Genomic DNA, 20,252 nt, shown 5'->3' with positions numbered 1-20,252 from the left:
CTAGGGATTTTTTTAAGTCGCTATTTATGTTGTCATCTTTTTCTCGATTTTATGGTTATGAAAAAGGAACTATATGGTAACTTCTAGGGAATTTTGAAAATCATGATTTAGGTTGTCATCTTTTTCTTATATTTGCGGCTAGGGAAAAATAACTATATGGTAACTTTCTAGGGAATTTTTAAAATCGCGATTTTATGTTGTCATCTTTTTCTCGATCTTCTAGTTAGGGAAAAAGAGCTAGGATGACGCTTTCGGCGCTTCCTAAAATTTCGTGCTCTAATCTAACCTATAAAAGTCTGTTCGTTTCATAGACGTAGGAAATATTTCATTACAATAATTTATATTAGTTAATAATGTCTGAATAAAAATTAATGGTTTGTGCATGGAATTCTTTTGAGAATTCAATTTAAATTTTTTTCTAAAATTATCAGATAATTTCATAATTATGCACCTTTCATTTTTTTCTTAATTATAACATATATTCCTTATATTTTTTACTTTGTCAATTTAATTTCATTAAGTTTATATTCAGATACAAATTTATGTAAATATTGATCCTTTTATATTTTACATAAATAAATAAAACACTGACATAAATGATTTTTTTTCATATAAATTATAGTATGATGAATGAACTCTGCAATTATACTAGTTTCAATCTTCATATTACATATATTTTTAATGCTGTTATATGTGTGACAGTATTTTATATAACATAAAGCTATTTTTTCTATAATAAAACTGAAGAATGAAATGTATAGAAAGTACATTCCTGTACTTATACATATAAGTAATTTTTAGTTTTAAAATATAGAAGTATGTTTTCACACATATATACAATTTATTATTATGGAAAAAACTGTGATAGAATATAAAAAAGAGCTAGATAATATAAGGCTTAAAATATATATATATTTTAATTATTTCATTTTCCTTTGTTTTAGCAGATGATTTTTTAAAGCTATCTGTTTCTCTCTAAAAGATCGTTTTACTTTCCCTTTTAATTTCTGCTTCAGCATTTGGAATGCTTTTCCTTTTCTCTTCTCGCGATTCGTTCTACTACACATTGTATTTTGTCGTCGATCTTTAAAACCAAACTTATCTCTTTGTTCTTGCCCCTTCTACAAGTTTAATAATATTTAAATTAGTCTATTTATATACACATAATGTTAAAATATAACATTTTATACATACTTTCACGGATTTCTGCCGAGCAGCCTTATCATGCTTGCGTTTTTTATATATATTTTCAATATCGCTCAGTTTTACCAATTCTCCATCTTTATTGGTCTCAATTTGATCATGCGTTCTTTTAGAGCCGCGTTTAGCATATGTTACTTCTTGCTTTGCTAATGCGATATCAATTTTTCTAAAATCTTTGTCTGTGAGTAATCGTTCAGTAGAAATCAAAGACGCTTTCGTTTTCCTCTCAACTGTTAATTCTTCATTTCGTTCTGACTTATGTTTTTCCTTCATTTCTAATTTCTGTACCTTCTTTAGTTGTTTTGTTAAATGATTTTTTTTTTGTGGAACTTCGTCCATTTCTCGTTCTTTGCTATTTGCTTCACAGATATTCTCTGTACTATTGTTCTCGCTGCAGGATAAATTCTTATCATCGTTATTTTCGACAATGGAAGATTCCACAGTTTCATTTATATCCTTTGCCATCGACTCATCGTCACTAATTTCTTCTTCACTTTGGCTTATATCAATCCATTCGTCGTCATCATCCTATATTCAAATATATAGACAAATTTTTATACAAATAAAATTTTATACAAATTTTTATACAAATAGTAATCGTTATAATATATTAAATATTATGACGTTTTTATACTTACTTCTGTATTACTATCAGTTTCTTCAGTATCACTCTCAGTATGTCGATCATACAAAACTTCTGCTCCTGGTATGAACTCATTTGCCTGAATTTCGCCATATTTTGAAGATTTTATCATAACGTTGGCTTCTGTAGGACGGCCTCTGTCTTTTTTACGCAATAAATCAGGCATTATACGCCTGAACATTCCAATTAGAGAACGTGCTGCCATCATAACAGAACGTTCCTTATACTGTTTGTATCGTATCAAATCTTCAAGTAGAACCTCATTTACGGCCAATGGACATCGTGTACATATCTCACGCACAGTGTTTAGGCTGCATGAATACATATTGCACATAAATAGAGCTGCATACATAGATACATAGAGAATTTTTTTATAATAAATTAATTAAAACATATATTTACCCTATAGCCATCACGTCCGCAGAATTTCTTTCTGTTATAAAATTATTAACTAAAGTTTGCAAAACAGGTTCCAACACATCAGGTGGTACCAATTCATGGGAAGCTTGTGCTATAAACTGTAAGAGTTTAGTAACCTCTGAAAGAAGAAAAACCAAAGGTAAACATGTATCTAAATAAATATGAATGTTTTTTCCATTTGGAATAAGGTTGAACAAAGAAAAATACTAATAAAATATAAATACTAATAAAAATAATGATTTATATAATAATTAATAATGTTGATTGTAATCAAATAGCATATTCAAATTATTATTTAATGATATATTACATTATTAATCTCACCTCGTTGATGAGGTTGAAGAAATCTTTGTATATATGGATAAAAGTTCAAAAGAAATAAATTATGCAAGCCAATGAGTCTAGAGATAACGTCTAAAGTCATAAGCTTAACTTCAAATCTGTCATTTTTCTTTTCTATCTGCTTGAACAACTTTTCAGCAAAATCCTGAGGATCGTGAATTAAATGTAATGCTGAAAAATTATATTGTGGCGCTCTGGATTTCTTCTTCTTTGCTTTCTGAAATACAAATTAAAGTTGAAAGTTATAATGTATATTTTCATTAAATGTTGCGATAAATTTTATTAAAAAATTTAACTTACTACAAATAATTGTTTAGCTTTCTGTAACTGCTTCTGCCGTTTTTTTGTTTTTTTATTTACTTTATTAGCCATCATAATTTCCTTCATATTTGGTTCATCATCTGAATCACTATCATCACTACCTTTCTCTTCTGGATCAGTTCCCAAAAAAAATTTCAAACTAGCGACTGCTACTTTTGTTATTTTAGAAAAACAACCTGTTGCTATAACATTAACAGTCTTGACGTCATTCCAAACATTTTTGTTATATAATTCTATCATAATGTCTATAGACATTTTCACAGCTTTGGCATTAGGATCTTTTAACATTGAAAACATAAAGTTTTGTAATGCTGTGTTAACTTTAGCATTTTTATGTTTTGCATTGACATTTTTGACATCTGTGACTATATGCATTTTGAGAAATTGTCTTAAAACTTTGTCTTGACATTTTAAAAGTTCAAAAAATAAACTGAGAAGTGCAGTCGGTTCTAAAAGTGATTTGTTGCGTAGCTGGATCAATGCTTTACAAAATGTCTAAAAAATATAATTACTATACAGTAAACGACCCAATTTACTTGCATAATATAATTTTATAATACACATGATGCTTACCATACGCATTTCATTGTCTAATATGGTATTATGAGTTTGTAATATATCGACAATTTCTTGAGGATATGTTTTTAAATCATCTGGATAACAATGGGCTACCTGCAATGATAAGAAAAAAGATTGATACAACAAGCGTGTTTAGCATATGTGTATTTTATTGAGCAATTTCTTAAAAGTATATAAAAAAATAGTTATGCAATAAAAATATATAAGTTATACAATATCATTTCTTATTATAAATATACTATACTTATGTATACAATTAATAACTGTATTCTTAATAAATATATTATAAAGATTTTTTTTATGAATATAATATATATGTTTTCAAAATCTCTCTCCCTCTCTTTTTCTTTCTTTTAGTAAAAGATTAAGTTATCTCAATAATTTTATATTCAAAACTATATTCCTCATATTAAATTTATTTTATGCATTACAAATTATTATGTGCACTTAATATATGAAAATTAAATCTTATTTTAGATATAAAAATATGCAAGTTTTACATTACTTAAAAAGTCTTCTCTAATAAAAGCATTAGATAAAGCTGTTGGAAGCAAACATACAAAAAATTATGACTAAAAATGGATCATGTATATCAATATATGCATTCAATTTATATGTTCAAGCTCGAGTAATTTTTTATATCAAAGCCAACCGTTTTAGCTACAACTGTAACAAAGTCGTGGCTTGCACAGCACTTAAATTTTGGTTCGTCCAACTGCAAGACATTATCTCCGACGACAGACAGTAAACCTAGTTGACACATGGTAGATATTTGAGCGAGTAAATTAGCATTGATGTCTACTCTTTCATCAAGAATAGCGCAAAAGATTGCAAGCATCCTCGAGATGGTAAAAAACCGAGATTTCTTTTGCGAATCTCTGTCTCCTGTTTTCTTAACTGACCGTACTTTTTTCTTTCTCTTACTACATCGTTTCATAAAAATATTTTTATCATATTTTGAAGGAATGTATGAAGCTAAATATGATGCAATTAACATATATTTCGCATAAAATGGTAATTCGAAACTCAAAGCTAACTTTGTCGTCGATTCGATTTCCCGAGATATTTGTTGATCTGGTTGCAAAAAATCGTTCGTAGAAACTCTAAGATAAATTATTTCCAAATTAGATCTCAAAGTAGCAGAGATATTACGCCACAGTGCAGCAACATTATCTGGTTCAATTTGCTTACTTTCTATAGGTTCTACATACTTGACAAAATTTATCTTAGCCATGTGTCGAAGTTCGTTCAGATCTCTACAAAATCGGAAGAATACAGAAAGAAAGAGATTCAAATAATTCTTATAAAAGTCTTCGTTGTATTTTTTTCTCGCTGGCTTGTCTAATAATAACAATCGTACTAATTCGTCCTTTGTGTATTGTGGAACATATATCTTTATAGGCTTCAACATACCTATCTTAGTATTAAAATTATCCCACGCGATCTCGCTTATAAGAATGGTACATATATTAACACAGGACAATTCCCTAAGTCTTAAGATTGCTGGTAGAAAAGTTACATCAAAATGTCTTATTCTATGACATTTGTCAAATACTAATACGATTGGACGTGAATCTGTATGAGAAATTCTTTTAAGCGCAAGTATAAAATCCATGATATTGTCACAGTTGTACTTTAATGGCATGTTGGTACTAGATTCTTTTGCAGATGCAGTTAAATCACTTAGTATATAGTTATATATATGTTTGCTACCCAAATGCTCCATACAATTAATATAGCTAACATTATACTTTAAATAATCGAGCAGACTTCGTACAATCAACAACTTTCCAGTAGCCATATGACCATACACAAATATACTTTCCAGCATTGGCTCATCTGCTGCACCAATTAAAGAATACAGTCGCGCTATAATTTTTTCTCGGCATATAATACTATTTTTTATCGTTTCTAAATACTTTTCCATTTTTATTACTTTAAAATTATGTAAAAAATAATATTGAAACTTAATCAATTTTTATCACCTATACTGTGTCTCACACTCTTCCAAGAGATACTGGAGCTTTGATAAATTGTTAGTGCTTCTATGAATATAATGTTATCTATTTTTTAAAAAATGATATATATTTTTAAAATTTAAGCATGTGTGCTAACCTGAGCCAAGAAAGTTACCAATTCATCAAGACTTTTGTTAAATTGTGTGGGTTCCAGACGGAAGACTTCTACAGTAGATTTGTAATGCAGATATTGTTGAAGAAACTGTGAACAAACATATTAAACTTTTACACTTCACATAAAACAAATTTTTTTTAATACATGTAATTTATGTAAAATGCAAAGAGATAGCTTATAAACTATAATGTATAAAGTATAAGTATAATATATAAAATTATTTTAAGTACTTCACAATTGCATGTGTGTTACAGAAAAGGATATATAATTAATATCAATATTGAAAACTTACCTCTTCTTTATAAGATTCTGGGTCACGTTTGATAAGATTCTGTAATTGTGGAAGATTATCTGGTAATTGATTGTTATGTCTTACCATCTTTAAAGCCTACGAATAAACAATGATTATTACAACAGATTATTACAACAATGCAATGTTCAATATGATAGTAAAATGACGATGAAAACATAATAAATATAATTATCATCGTATGTACTTACATTATTTTATATAGTTGGCGTTCAGATTAATAACTCTCTATGTAAATTGTTTTTAGGAATCTACACTATTCTCATTAGTCCGTTTCGTAATTTTAAATTCATCAAGCATGTGTTTTGCACTCCACGTGCAGGTTATGTAGTTTATAATGGCGCCGGAACTTTTTCCCTAACTATGATCGAGAAAAAGATGACAACATAAATCGCGACTTTAAAATTCCCTAGACAGTCTTTGTCTAGCTCTTTTTCCCTAGCCATAAGATCAAGAAAAAGATGACAACATAAAATCGCAATATATAACAATTCCCTAGAGAGTCTTCGTCTAGCTCTTTTTCCCCAGACATAAGATCGAGAAAAAGATGACAACATTACAACACGAAATTCGAGGAAGCGCCGATGCCATCGAGAAAAAGATGACAACATAAAATTGCGATTTTAAAAATTCCCTAGACAGTCTTTGTCTACCTCTTTTTCCCCAGACATAAGATCGAGAAAAAGATGACAACATTACAACACGAAATTCGAGGAAGCACCAATGCCATCGAGAAAAAGATGACAACATTACAACACGAAATTTGAAGAAACGCCGATGCCATCGAGAAAAAGATGACAACATAAAATTGCGATTTTAAAAAATCCCTAGACAGTCTTCGTCTACCTCTTTTTCCCCAGACATAAGATCGAGAAAAAGATGACAACATTACAACACGAAATTCGAGGAAGCGCCAATGCCATCGAGAAAAAGATGACAACATTACAACACGAAATTCGAGGAAGCGCCAATGCCATCGAGAAAAAGATGACAACATTACAACACGAAATTCGAGGAAGCGCCAATGCCATCGAGAAAAAGATGACAACATAAAATTGCGATTTAAAAAATTCCCTAGACAGTCTTCGTCTACCTCTTTTTCCCCAGACATAAGATCGAGAAAAAGATGACAACATTACAACACGAAATTCGAGGAAGCGCCAATGCCATCGAGAAAAAGATGACAACATTACAACACGAAATTCGAGGAAGCGCCGATGCCATCGAGAAAAAGATGACAACATTACAACACGAAATTTGAAGAAACGCCAAGCGCCGATGCCATCGAGAAAAAGATGACAACATTACAACACGAAATTTGAAGAAACGCCAAGCGCCGATGCCATCGAGAAAAAGATGACAACATAAAATCGCAATTTAAAAAATTCCCTCTAGAGTCTTCGTCTAGCTTTTTTCCCTAGCCATAAGATCGAGAAAAATGATGACAACTGCCACCATTCTGTATATATACTCAATAAAAGAAAAAAAAAATGTTTTCTGTTGCTTCATGAGTGAATTGAAAAATATTCTCGAAGGACATAATTTTGTCTTTGCAATCATTTCCAATTTCAATCAGAATAGACTTTAGTGATGTTATCACGAATATAATCATACATTTGCTTATATTTATCATTTCTACGTAATGTTTACGTTTTTTCTAACCTAATGAAATCTATGCAGCAGTCAACGTATATTGTTAACCTAATTTTGAATTTTTTCGATCATAAGTGTATTTTGATACATAAAAGTTTGAGTTTTCTATCAAGTGTATTTGGTTGAGTGAACAAACGTATAAAATACAGAGTTTCGACAGACAAACAATTGTTTTGCAATATTATATACAAATGTTACCAGGCTTCGAATTTTTAGGTTAAGTATTAATTAATTAAATTTTAATTATATATATATATATGTATAATATATTTGTATATGTAATACATATATAAGATATATAACATTTATATATATAATAATTATAATAATTAATATTAAAATAATTATAATTTTTACTTTTGTGTTTACACAAGAATAAGTATTTTTATCACAATCTAAATGAATTTTCCAGTTAAACTGAATACATCTCATGAATTATTCTAATAATTTCATTTATAGAAGGAAGCTGTCAGTACGACGAGTTGTTTCAATCATGGAGAAGCGAACTAGAAATGCCTATCACAACAGAAGAAGAAGAAAAAATTATATTCGCAGATTATGATAAGATCGAAAATAAAATAAGTAAAGATGCATTGGACTTAAATTTTAAAGAGTTTGACTTCAATTTTATACAAAACAGTCCAGGTATGTATCAAAATATATAATCTATAAAAAATGATATAAGGAAAAAGTTTATTCTTTTTGGAATTTATAGAATCAGGAGAAATAAATGAGATAAGAAATGAAATTAAATTGGAACCTGAAAGTCCAAATGCACAATTTTCACTATCACCGAGCCTACATCATTCAGAATCTAATGATTCAGATAAACAAACAACAAGATATTTGATACAAGAAGCAAATTGTTTAATACAAAATGTGAACACAGAGGTATTTTATATATAAAAAAATATATAGAATGCGATATAAAAGCTATATTTAAAACTCTAATATAACTTTAATAACAATCTTTTTTTATTAGGTTTCTCTAAAAACACCATTAATTTCTTGTCTACAATATACATCCTCTTCATCAGAATCATCTCAATCATCTGTAAATATCTCAAATGAAGTACCAATTGAATTTGTATCTATTGACGAGGAAAATGCAAAACATGCACAATTTATTTGTACAAAAAGGGATTTTACAAAACATGTTAATATCCAGTCTTCACCATTAGCACAACATATAAAAAATGGTAAAAATATTATATTACTTTTATATACATTATATAGGAAAAGCAATATGCATCACATTTTAACCTTTTGCAGTCCAAGTATGCTTGCCCCCAGTATAGTTTGACATTGTGATCCAAGTATACCTTTAAGGCACTGTGCTTTGTATATTATTAAAATTATATTAATAAAATATAGGTGATATTACATTTCGTTACATTTAAAGTCATAATTATTCAAAGAAAGATATTGTTGCTTTTGTATTGTTTTTTTCTTTAATATATTTTATGAATTAAATATTACATTATTTTTTATAATTTTATAGTAAAATGGTTTTATCAATTATTTTATTATTATTTTAATAATACAAAAATGAAAAATAAGTAAATTTCCTTATAAGTATGTTATATTATTTTCTGTATTTTGAATTACTTTATTTTGTAAAATGTATTTTGCAAAAGGTTAAGAGATAATTGTTTGATGTCAAATAATCAGAAATAAAAGAAAAATGTTATTTTATTGCATATAATATGAATAACTTGTTCTCAATTTATATTATGATTAAAATTTTATTTATTTTATTTATTTTGACATACATGTGTGTATTGCCTATATTATATTACCATGTGATGTACCTGTTCTGATTATGTATGTGCATATGTATATATATATATATATATATATATATATATATATATATATATACATACATAATCAGAAAATTATTTTATTTTGTGCTTGTGTATATGTTTGTGTAGGTATATATATAATTTTTTTTAAATATCTAGGTAAATCTCAGGATACTTTTATCCTTCAAGATTTTACGCAGAATGCAAATGCACAATGTGTATTGTATCCTTCAAAACTTCAGATGTTACCAACAAAGAAACATGTTAAAGTACAAAATTCATTGAATATAAATCCAACTGACATAAGAACAAAGACTGCAGTGCTTCATTTACCACAGAATGTGAAAGTGACTAACACTTTATCAAATATTTGTCCAACAAGTACTGCTGACTCAATAGAAAATCTGACAAGTTGCACACCATTTCAAATAATGCAGGACGAAACAATTTCATTAATTGCAAGGAATCAAGATTTAATGAATTTGACAAGAGACGATCAAAACTTAAAAGCATTAAAAAGACAACAAAGAATGATAAGAAATAGGGAGTCTGCTAGTCTTTCAAGGAAAAAGAAAAAAGAATATGTATCTTCTTTAGAGAAACGAGTAGATGAGTTGACGGAAGAAAATGCACAACTAAAATCAGTAAATAATCCATATTATTTTATGCATTTAGATCTTTACAAATTTCTAATAAGAAGTATATGTTGTTTTTCAGTGTTATTAATTTTTTATAAAATTTTCCCATTAGGAAAACAAGATTTTAAAGCAGAGATTGATGGAAATGGAAGACAGTATTATAGATGATAATAAATTTAAACATAAACGTTTAAGTTTTAAACCTATATTAAATATTAAACCTTTCTTGAGAAAGAAAGGACAGAGGAACCTCGTTCTCTTTTTGGGAATGATTTTCATAATATCTTTCAACATTAATGGTCTTAAGTAAGTGTATTTTTCCATTTATGCCTTTTTGGAAAGAATAAATTTCCATATAAAGTAATATATACATATATAAAATTTAGTATATATATTTTTTTTTACAAAAATAAAATATTAAATTATTAAATTTCTTTATGATATTGTCAGTAAAAAAAGTTTCAGATTCAAAAAATGAAGGAACGGAGATAATTCGTGATTTTATAACTTAAAAATAAAATTTGTTTTATAACCAGGAAGTTATTACTGTATATATAGTACGTCACAAATATAAATGTATCTTTTTATTTCTGTTTAAGGGGAACACTCTTGCAAAGCGTCAAAAGTGATTCTGACAGTTTACCAATAGCTATTTCTGATACGGAAATCAGGCATAGCAGAAGATTATTCTGGACAGTGAATGAGAATGATAACAATATGGAGGATCAAATTGAAAAAGATTTTAATAAAAGTGTACCGACACATCAACTAATGTGTCCAATGTATATTAATCAAAGCGAATTGATACGCTTAGATAATGAATTGAGACGTTGGATTGATGGTGAATCCGATCGAGATAATCGGACTGCAAGAGAAACGAAATTAAAAATAAATTCATTAAATGCACTCTCGTCATCGAAATCACAATTGGAAGAAAAGGCAAAAAGAAAAATGTACTTATCGCGAGATAAGAAAATAAAAACTATAGACAAAATGATCGATATTCCTGCTCGATATTCAAATAATAACGCGATTGAGATCTTCTCTCCGATATTGAGCAAACATGCTTCTCTATTCGAAGCTTTGGGAAGAAAAGATGATACATTTTACGTCGTCTGGTTTAGTGGCGAACATTTATTATTGCCAGCATCTCGAAAAAATGATACAGTGAGGCCTAAAATGTCTTTAATTCTACCTGCTGTATCTATGGTAGATGGTAAATAATATTGATGTAATATAACAATATAATTGTGCTTGAATACTAGAGTAATATTAATTCAGCGCATGGATGTAATTTATAATTATATCAAGAAATTTATTCATATTTCATGTAGCAACTAATAATCTATATGTAATTACAATAATACTTTTCTCTTTTAGGTACATTTTCAACGCCATCTAATCATATAACAATGATGCAAATTGATTGTGAAGTGACAAATACCCAAGTATTACATTTACAACAATCCATCATACCTGTTCACTTGCGAAATAAGTCTACGAGTCAATCAAATCGATCTCATTCTGTTGAAGACATGGTTTATCAATCTAATATCACCAGAAATTACAAACCATACTTTATGAGAGAAGCAAATCAAAAATTTCGAAACAGGAAACACTTAGTTTAATATAATTATGAAAGTAACAATTAAAAAATCTTAAGATTTTTTGTAATAAGAATGTCATTTATATAAAAAAAATGTTTTTCTAGTCTGATAATATAAAAAAATATGAAAAATAATTATATTATACAATATAATTATACAATATAATAATGTATTTGTTTATGTAATAATATAATTGTTGCACATTTGTGAATGCGCTATATGTAATCACAAAAATATATATATATATATATCCTGATTCTGATTTTGTTTTTATAGATAAAAGTCACTATTTTTCACAAAGATAGAGTACTTATGAATGAATTATACATGTATAGTTTGATTTATATAAATAAAAGATTTATGTTACTAATAGTTTCAAAAATTGTATGTAACATTACAAATTATTTTTCAATTTTATATATATTATATATATATATAACAATTATTATAAAGTTAGCATAATTCTATCTGTACATTATATATATTCTTATCAAAATAGTATGACAATATATAGTATAATTTAAAAAAATTATATGTAGTGTTTATTATATATATATATTAATATATATTTCTCATATGTATAAGTATAGATAATGCACTTTGTTAGTCATTTTAAGTTCGGCGTAGAACTCCCCAAGTAACATCGTAAATCTGTTAATGTTGATTGAATGATTTTGGCTTTAATAGATGTTTTATCCAATCGTTGATGAGCAGTATAACGATGACAACCACCAAAAGAATAATAATAATCACCACCTAAACATAACAACAATAATAGCTTTAACTGTAATTTTTTTCTTCTATGATAATATCTAATTTGTTGTTTACAAGCTTGAAAACTAACGTGACAATAACAATTCACAAATTCAACAGGTTGTAAAAAATTTTTTATACAGTTTTTTTTTTGACAAGTTTACCTTCAGTTCCTTTAATCCATAGAACATCAATGGGTGGTACTGTGTCCTCGGTATCGGTGTTTTCCAATGTACTCATTAAACTTTGAACTTTTTCCTCGTTTACCACAGCAAGGAAAGGTCTGATAATTACGTTCATCGGAATATCATATACTTCAGCACGCGAGCTCGAATGAATCGAGCTGGTTATTTGACATGCACTTTTACGTAACATTTTGCGTATATATCAACTTAATTAATCTCGCAATTGTTCTAAATAAATCTTATCCGTCAATCAGCTGAAAAATCTCAGAAAATTGCGTTATCTGTATATTCGAAGAAGCTGTCACATTGACACTAATTGACCACGTGTTCAGCGATGACTAGCAACTATCTTATTTTGTTATTGCGTCATTGTCACAAGATTACAATTCTATTGAATGTTACAAATGATTCGAATCACATTAACAAATTTGTTATCCTTCTTATTCCTTATTTTTTACGATACTTTTGAATCGTTGGTTTCTAAATATGCGCCCTTAATTAATTTTCTCTAATTTATATATAAATAAACTATTCTTTTATTCTAAACTATAATCATTTATGTAACTTATCTATACATACTTTATATCTATATGTATAGAGTTCAATGTGCATAATAGATAATAAATAATAGAAATATCAAATTATTATCTGCTAAGTAAATGCCCTGGGCAGGGTTTTATTTTTGAGCCCCTTAATTTTTTTGGGGGAAAAATAATAATAAAGCAAAAATGATATAACAATTGTTTATAAATAATTTTTGTGTACACAAGAAATAAGATAAGAAATTTAAAATTTGCAAATATTATTATATTTCAACAATTTTTTGTTCACTTTTATTTCAAGGCCCCCTCTTCGTTCTGGGCCCTGGGCCTGTGCCCCTGTTGCCCCTGCCTAGTTACGGCACTGGCTTAGTATACGGAAACGGAAGTAAACATACCGGGTGTCCCATTTTAAAGGACCCACTCAAATATCTCAGAAACACTGCGTTAAATAAAAAAATGTTTCCTACAAAAGTTGTAGGGTTTCGAGGGGGACATAACATAGTAATATTCATATGACCTTCGGCGGCGTCTCCAAGGTCAAGTGAAGGTGAGAATAAATTTTTTAAATGGAAACCCATATTTTTTATTATAACATCTTTTTCTACTAATTAATTTGAACAACTTTTATCTGAAGCATTTTTTTATTTTCTTCAAAATTCATTCTCACTTAAGGTTAACCTTCACTAACCTTGGAGACGCCGCCCAAGGTCAAATGAATATTACTATGTTATGTCCCCCTCGAAACCCTACAACTTTTGTAGGAAACATTTTAACGCAGTGTTTCTGACAATGAGATATTTGAGTGGGTCCTTTAAAATGGGACACCTGGTATATACGTCACTGAAAAGCATCTGCTAGCGCTTGCGTTATTACGCATGTGCGAGATCTGTCTCTCCCCTCTCCCCCAATGGCCCCAATTCTCATATTTGCAATAGTGACTAGCGACTGCGGTTTATTTATTTGCGAGTACAACTCAAAGAGCGAAGTCGATAGAATCGGCATCATATATATAAATTTCGTTCTATTGCGTAAGTTTCCCGTCCAGATCGATCCTGTGTATCAGTGTATCATCATTAAGGAAGCGAGTGTATCATTGATAGCTTTAAACAATATTGCATTTGCATTTTCAAAATCGTACATCAATCGTATAATTACACTTAAGTTGCACTATGGATAAGGAGACAGAAGAAGATCGAAGAGGTAATTTTCAAATGATATTAGTGCGTCACTGTCTCATTTTTCTTAAAATCACGAAGAAACGAGAAACAATATATACAAAGAATAATATGCTATGTGACTGATATCGTGTAACTGTCATTATTTTGTAACGTAACGTCATATTATTTATATATATACATATATATATATATATATATACATTACAAATATAAAGGTTTGTTATTTTCAGTTGAACTAAAATAGAATAAAATGTGATATATATTTTTAATGATCTTGGAAAAAGAGAGAGGAAAAACGAAAAGTGCAAGTAAAGTTCAGCTAAAAAGAATATAAACATATGTTTTGTGCAAATTCTGAATCTGAATCTGAAACTTCTAAATCTGCCTGTGTTAGAATAAGTCGTATATATGTAAATAGCTCGTAAAATGTTTAAGATTCAAGGACAAATTAGTTTATGAGGTTAGCATACTAATTAAATCAACTCCATAATTGAGTGAGTCTACGTGATTTTAATTCGAATGGAAGAAAATAATTATATATCATTTAATTAACATTCAGATATTTATTCTATAATTTTATGTCGAAAAAAATTGTAAACCCAATAATAGAAAACTCGTAAATAATCTTTAGGCCGCTTTTAACATAAAAATAATTCCAATAACATATATAAATATCATGATTATTAAAAACATTTATTATTAGAATACAATGTGTAGCTTAAATGTTGTATACAAAGTATTTTTTTTCTCTGTTCTAGATAAAAATTCAGATGAAGAAAAACAAAACGTCTCTCCTGAATCATCGGAGGTAGAAGATTCTGAAATGGAAAAATTACGTAGATATCTAATCCAAAAATTAAGGCTTGTTGATTTGTCAACAAGTAGTCAAAGTGACCAGTCACAACAAAAAGTTCTTCGTGAACTTAGTTTAGATGGAATTGTCGAGTACATTAAAGAAAAGCCAGATTGCAAAATTATTACTATGGCGGGTGCAGGAATCTCTACCTGTTAGTATATATTTAAAAACATGTGTATATATAGCTTTTTATATTTAATAATAATTATATTGCTACATTATATACTACTAATATTATATATTAATGTAATAAATATATACATAAATGTTTATCTCTTTTACAGCTGCTGGAATACCAGATTTTCGGTCCCCATCCAGTGGGCTTTACAATAAATTAGACAAATATAATTTACCTTATCCGCAAGCTATTTTTGAGCTAGATTTTTTTACGAAAAATCCTGAACCATTCTTCACACTCGCAAGAGAATTGTTGCCAGAAGGACTTCGACCTACAATGAGTCATTACTTTATTCGTTTGCTATGGGAAAAAGGTCTGCTACTACGGCATTATACACAGAACATTGATACATTGGAACGTGTAGCTGGATTACCTTCTGAAAAATTAGTGGAAGCTCATGGAACATTTCATACTGGTCGTTGTCTTAAATGCCGAGCGCCATATATGCTCTCATGGATGAAAGGTATATTTTCCAAAGAAAAAAAATTTAGTAAATTTTTTATTAATTGTTATATGTAAATAACTCTAAAGTTTTATTCTAATTAAATTTTTACATCTTTAATTTAAAAATATCCACGTTTCTTATACAATTAGTCATGTTTATTTTATATTTTTATAATTTTACACATTGACTGCCTCAATACAATTGGTAGCTTTATCGCTGATGCCATATTAGCAGATTGTATGTCATGTTATTTTAATATGCGATTAAGTTATATTTATTTTTTGTTAAAACATCAATTAAGTTAACTAATGGCTGGCATATGGAACAGAAAAATTCTTTGAACATATCAAATTAATTACAAGTTAACTTGTATTCAGCAATCAATATGTTAAACATATTAATATATTGATAATTAATACTAACATATTAATATTTAAAAAATTAATGATTTATATATATATATATATATTTTTTTTTTAATATAACTTTTTCTTACATGCTAATTTTAAATATACCAATAATGAGTATCAGTATTTTAATTTGCATCTAGGTAAAAATTCTTTTAGTATCTGGTTAAAAATTATTTGAAAAAGTATACAAAAGTTATTTAATAATTTTTTTTAGAAAATGTGTTTTAAAATATATACGATATAATAATTTATATCATCAAGTTAATAATTAATTATACATATATTAATAATAATTAATTTTTTATTTATACTAAAGTATATCGTATTAGGGAATTGTTTTCTAGAGTTGCTTATCTTACATTTATATATACAATTTTAATTTTAATTTTATAACATTAACATAAATAGCACTATTTTATATTTAAATATGTAAAATTAAATGTTTTAACAATATAATACAATTAAATTGCACATTTAAACAAATTCATAAACAAATAAGATGTTAGCAAGATATATTAATTTAATAAGATACTGATTATATACCTTTAAATTACAGAAAAAATCTTAGAAGGCAATATACCAAAGTGCGAAGAATGTAATGAAGGTGTCGTAAAACCTGACATAGTCTTTTTTGGTGAAATGTTACCTGAACGTTTTCAATTACTTGCTGATCGAGATTTCGTAGAAGCTGATCTTTTAATTATTATGGGATCAAGTTTGGTAGTACAACCTTTTGCATCGTTAGTAGACAGGTATGTATAAGTAAAATATAGTTTTATATTCTAGGATGCATATAAGTCTATTTAGAGTACATATTGTGATTCTCTGTATTAGAGAGAGCTAATTTATTCCTTGGCAAAATTACGCCTGTGCAGTTTTTAATTATTTATGGTATAATTAACCATTTCTATTACCTCACATGTCCCGACTATAAAATGACCACATTCTAAATATTTCTAATTGCGTGCATGCATAATGTATGATGTATTTTATCACATAATAATAGACGATTTAAATATGTATAAGGAAATAAAAACGTATTTTTATATGTTGACTTTTTTTTCTTTGTTTTTCATTATTTATATTGAAAGAAAAATACATCGAATTTTCAGTATAATCAAAAAGTTGTTTCAACACATGAAGGAACATATGCAATATACGTTTTACAATATAGGAAATATACATGTTTTATGTTCTATAACATATCCAAAAATTGAATAAATTGGATAGCAAACGTATATTTTATTTTGATAATTTTTATATCATTGACAAATTTATTGATAGTATATATTTCGGTAAAAATATATATGCTACCGATAATTTGTGATATGTGAATATAAAAAACATATTTTTTACAATGTTTTTTTTATCTATTGATGAAACAACTTCTTCATTGTGCTAAAATAATTTGTCGCATTTTTCCTTCAATATATATAATAGAAATTATTAAATAAAAATAATGTCGATACATTATAACTTCTTATATAAATCGTTTATCATTATGCCGTATAAAATACATCATATATTATGCATGCATGCAATTAGAAATATTTAGCTTGTGGTTATTTTATAATATGAGGCACAAGGTAGAAAAGACTACCTATAGTATGGAACAAGCATAATGTGTGTGTGTGTGTGTGTGTGTGTGTGTGTGTGTGTGTGTGTGTGTAAGTGTGACGCATATAACATGTTTAAAGTTCATTTCTTCTTAAACGTTGAATTAAAAAATTTAGACCTGTATAAGTCGTAGAATATTTTCTGAGAGCTCATTTTGTAGGTCTTGAGACCTTTAAAACGCGCCCTCAGAAAATGTTCTACGACTTACACAGGTCTTAATTTTCGCAAAAAACGTTTAAACTTTAAACTCACAAATTTTTTGTTATTTGTATATACACATATATACATAAATATATATATTTAAAATTTTTTAAATTTCTTTTTTTAAGAGTGCGAACTACTTGTCCACGTCTGCTTATCAACAATGAAAAAGTGGGTATGCAAGATCGTTTATCACGTTTCTTAGGACTACGGCAGGGTTTGATGTTTGATACCAAGAGTACGCAAGGAGGACGTGATATAGCTTGGCTGGGCGATTGCGATACAGGTTCCCAATTACTGGCTGATAAACTGGGCTGGGGGGTAAATTTTTTATATTTATACTTGTATTGTTTCTTGTGTATCTTGTGTTATTTTATACAGAACATGAATTCATATCTGTTTTGATATTTTTATTTCTGTTTAAATATTAATAAAACATGTTTTTACACATAGCAAAAATAATGAATAATTCATAATTTTAGGATGAATTGCGAACTCTTATGCAAAGAGAACCTGACAATTTGGATGTAAAAAGTGGAAATGACAATTTGAATGTAAAAAGTCGAAATGACAATTTGGATGTAAAAAGTCAAAATGACAATTAATGATATTGCATATTACTGGTGAATAATTGAAGAGTTTTTCTCTGAAAAGAAACAGAAGTCATTTTATTGGCATTTTATTTTATCTTAAGAATATATATTGATACGAAATTTTAGTTAAGGTAGGTAATAAAAGCACTATTGAAACACTAGATAATATCTGCAATACAATAAGTTAAAAAATGTATATTTGTCGATTTATTTTATTGATTCTAATAAGTAAGTAATTAAATAATATTAATGTACAATCTTAATGTAGCATTAAGAATTAGCATTGATCCAGCTTTTCCTAATCATCCATCATTTGAATTCTGTGAACTGTATAAAGAAATCCAAATATAAAAACATGGGTTTTGTGATAAAATCATTGGACATGGAAAATAAGAACATAAAGGAATATATTTTGTCTTATGGATATTAAATGTTTCATTAATGCTTCTGAAAATGTGTATCAAAAATAAAATAATATGGTGATGGTTTATAATTATTCTGTACTTTTATAATATTCTTTACTCAAGAATTTAATTAGATAAGTAGCATATAATGTCGTGTAATTGAAATTGGCTACTATTCTTTTTTTAAAAACAGAATCTCAATTAACTTAACATTAAGCTAAAATAAAAATGTGTCTGTAAAATATTATACGTTTTATAAAATATTTATATATTTAAATTTTCAAGTTTTATTAAATTAATGAAACATTTTGTTATAAATATATCATACTTAATAAATACATCATATTACCAGCTGGGAAATGAATCAGTTTAAATATTACACACTCTACAAGCAATACAAATTAAAATAAACAATGAGTTTATTGAAAGTAAATTCTCGAATATCTTTGCCTGCTTTTATTGCTTGCTTTTTATTGAACATAAATTCATCTTTATCTTCTTTATTACTATATATATTGTCAAATAGAATACTTATTATTTATTGTCATAATTTGTTGTCAAATATTGCTGTTTTTGATGTTCTGTATATTATATATATATGTTTTATAAGACAATATAAGTAAAAAGTAAATGAAAAGATTGTGATAAGAGATGTTTTATAATTAAATAATAAAATTACAAAAGATAATAACAAATATGTTACAAAAGAAAAATTTACATAAAGATTAAGATTATGATATTGATATACATACATACATACAAAGTTACACACATAACACATTTAATAATAATCAAAACATGTATAATATCAAAAGAACTATTAAATGTTACGTGTATAATATATATCAATATCATAATAATCTTAATCTTTATGTAATTTTTTCTTTTGTATTATATTTGTTTAAATTATTATATGTAAACTAGTAAGCACTATATAACCACAATTCGCGAATTATTGCATATTGCATTCCATTATGTATTTCGCTTAATATTATCCTTTCACCATCGATTACTAGTTATTCAGGAAATGTTACGCATGATGTCGTAATGCATTCGTCGTAACTTGCATTATATATAATATCAAAATAGCCTAGTAACCTTGATCTTTATGTAATATTTTCATTTTTGCGATATTCATTTATTAATTATTTATAAAGAGAGGTGATAATATGAACCGTTTTTTTGTTTCAAACGAAATACTTAATTTTAAATGTTAAATTGCATATTTGCAATAAT

General features: G+C 27.5%; 5 protein-coding genes across 8 annotated transcripts; 2 read left to right on the top strand and 3 right to left on the bottom strand.

The window, feature by feature from the left end:
- Positions 1-833: 833 nt before the first annotated feature.
- Mys45a (SDA1 domain containing protein Mys45A) lies at positions 834-6,299 on the bottom strand. The gene is made up of 10 exons (XM_083038160.1): positions 6,143-6,299; positions 5,934-6,029; positions 5,624-5,728; positions 3,503-3,601; positions 2,909-3,424; positions 2,591-2,825; positions 2,249-2,384; positions 1,842-2,157; positions 1,195-1,731; positions 834-1,121 (listed from the first exon to the last, which is right to left on the bottom strand). Exons 2-10 carry the CDS (start codon positions 6,018-6,020, stop codon positions 921-923), a joined length of 2,232 nt encoding a protein of 743 aa, XP_082894286.1. The 5' UTR covers positions 6,021-6,029; positions 6,143-6,299; the 3' UTR covers positions 834-920.
- Orc5 (origin recognition complex subunit 5) lies at positions 3,857-5,624 on the bottom strand. The gene has a single exon (XM_083038161.1). It carries the CDS (start codon positions 5,433-5,435, stop codon positions 4,119-4,121), a length of 1,317 nt encoding a protein of 438 aa, XP_082894287.1. The 5' UTR covers positions 5,436-5,624; the 3' UTR covers positions 3,857-4,118.
- Positions 6,300-7,422: 1,123 nt separating the features above from the next.
- Atf6 (bZIP_ATF6 domain-containing protein ATf6) lies at positions 7,423-11,759 on the top strand. The gene is made up of 8 exons (XM_083039098.1): positions 7,423-7,820; positions 8,064-8,249; positions 8,320-8,495; positions 8,587-8,803; positions 9,569-10,053; positions 10,160-10,353; positions 10,647-11,263; positions 11,428-11,759. Exons 1-8 carry the CDS (start codon positions 7,796-7,798, stop codon positions 11,673-11,675), a joined length of 2,148 nt encoding a protein of 715 aa, XP_082895224.1. The 5' UTR covers positions 7,423-7,795; the 3' UTR covers positions 11,676-11,759.
- LOC145936677 (sulfiredoxin-1-like) lies at positions 11,738-13,092 on the bottom strand. The gene is made up of 2 exons (XM_083039108.1): positions 12,572-13,092; positions 11,738-12,410 (listed from the first exon to the last, which is right to left on the bottom strand). Exons 1-2 carry the CDS (start codon positions 12,780-12,782, stop codon positions 12,262-12,264), a joined length of 360 nt encoding a protein of 119 aa, XP_082895234.1. The 5' UTR covers positions 12,783-13,092; the 3' UTR covers positions 11,738-12,261.
- Positions 13,093-14,020: 928 nt separating this feature from the next.
- Sirt2 (Sirtuin 2) lies at positions 14,021-19,105 on the top strand. 4 transcript variants are annotated; one of them, XM_083039103.1, is made up of 7 exons: positions 14,064-14,334; positions 14,543-14,772; positions 15,071-15,319; positions 15,453-15,809; positions 16,758-16,953; positions 18,148-18,340; positions 18,502-19,105. In XM_083039103.1, the coding sequence occupies exons 3-7, from the start codon at positions 15,136-15,138 to the stop codon at positions 18,622-18,624; spliced, it is 1,053 nt and encodes a 350-aa protein (XP_082895229.1). In that variant the 5' UTR covers positions 14,064-14,334; positions 14,543-14,772; positions 15,071-15,135; the 3' UTR covers positions 18,625-19,105. The 4 variants fall into 4 exon arrangements, with proteins under 4 accessions (XP_082895227.1, XP_082895229.1, XP_082895232.1 ...); XM_083039106.1 differs by having other exon boundaries at positions 14,543-14,806; XM_083039101.1 differs by lacking the exon at positions 14,543-14,772 and having other exon boundaries at positions 14,021-14,162.
- The last annotated feature ends 1,147 nt before the right edge of the window (positions 19,106-20,252 follow it).

This window comes from Prenolepis imparis, unplaced genomic scaffold, assembly GCF_030444845.1.
Source record: "Prenolepis imparis isolate NDT839.2.m4 unplaced genomic scaffold, iyPreImpa1.0 SCAF_5, whole genome shotgun sequence".
Classification (NCBI taxonomy): Eukaryota; Metazoa; Arthropoda; class Insecta; order Hymenoptera; family Formicidae; genus Prenolepis; species Prenolepis imparis.
Note: the sequence above shows the minus strand (reverse complement) of the source record. Positions and strands in the feature narration are given on the sequence as shown.

Coding starts and splice junctions, on each gene's coding strand:
- LOC145936677 (XM_083039108.1), bottom strand. CDS start 12,782: ATGTTACGTAAAAGTGCATGTCAAATAACCAGCTCGATTCATTCGAGC. Junction 12,411..12,571: donor ATGGATTAAAGGAACTGAAG/GTAAACTTGTCA, acceptor TGTTATGTTTAG/GTGGTGATTATTATTATTCT.
- Mys45a (XM_083038160.1), bottom strand. CDS start 6,020: ATGGTAAGACATAACAATCAATTACCAGATAATCTTCCACAATTACAG. Junction 2,826..2,908: donor AAGCTAAACAATTATTTGTA/GTAAGTTAAATT, acceptor TTTGTATTTCAG/AAAGCAAAGAAGAAGAAATC. Junction 2,158..2,248: donor GCGGACGTGATGGCTATAGG/GTAAATATATGT, acceptor GTATTCATGCAG/CCTAAACACTGTGCGTGAGA.
- Sirt2 (XM_083039101.1), top strand. CDS start 14,042: ATGGCCCCAATTCTCATATTTGCAATAGTGACTAGCGACTGCGGTTTA. Junction 14,163..15,070: donor TATAAATTTCGTTCTATTGC/GTAAGTTTCCCG, acceptor TCTCTGTTCTAG/ATAAAAATTCAGATGAAGAA. Junction 18,341..18,501: donor CTGATAAACTGGGCTGGGGG/GTAAATTTTTTA, acceptor TCATAATTTTAG/GATGAATTGCGAACTCTTAT.
- Orc5 (XM_083038161.1), bottom strand. CDS start 5,435: ATGGAAAAGTATTTAGAAACGATAAAAAATAGTATTATATGCCGAGAA.
- Atf6 (XM_083039098.1), top strand. CDS start 7,796: ATGTTACCAGGCTTCGAATTTTTAG. Junction 7,821..8,063: donor ACCAGGCTTCGAATTTTTAG/GTTAAGTATTAA, acceptor TTTCATTTATAG/AAGGAAGCTGTCAGTACGAC. Junction 8,804..9,568: donor AGCACAACATATAAAAAATG/GTAAAAATATTA, acceptor TTAAATATCTAG/GTAAATCTCAGGATACTTTT.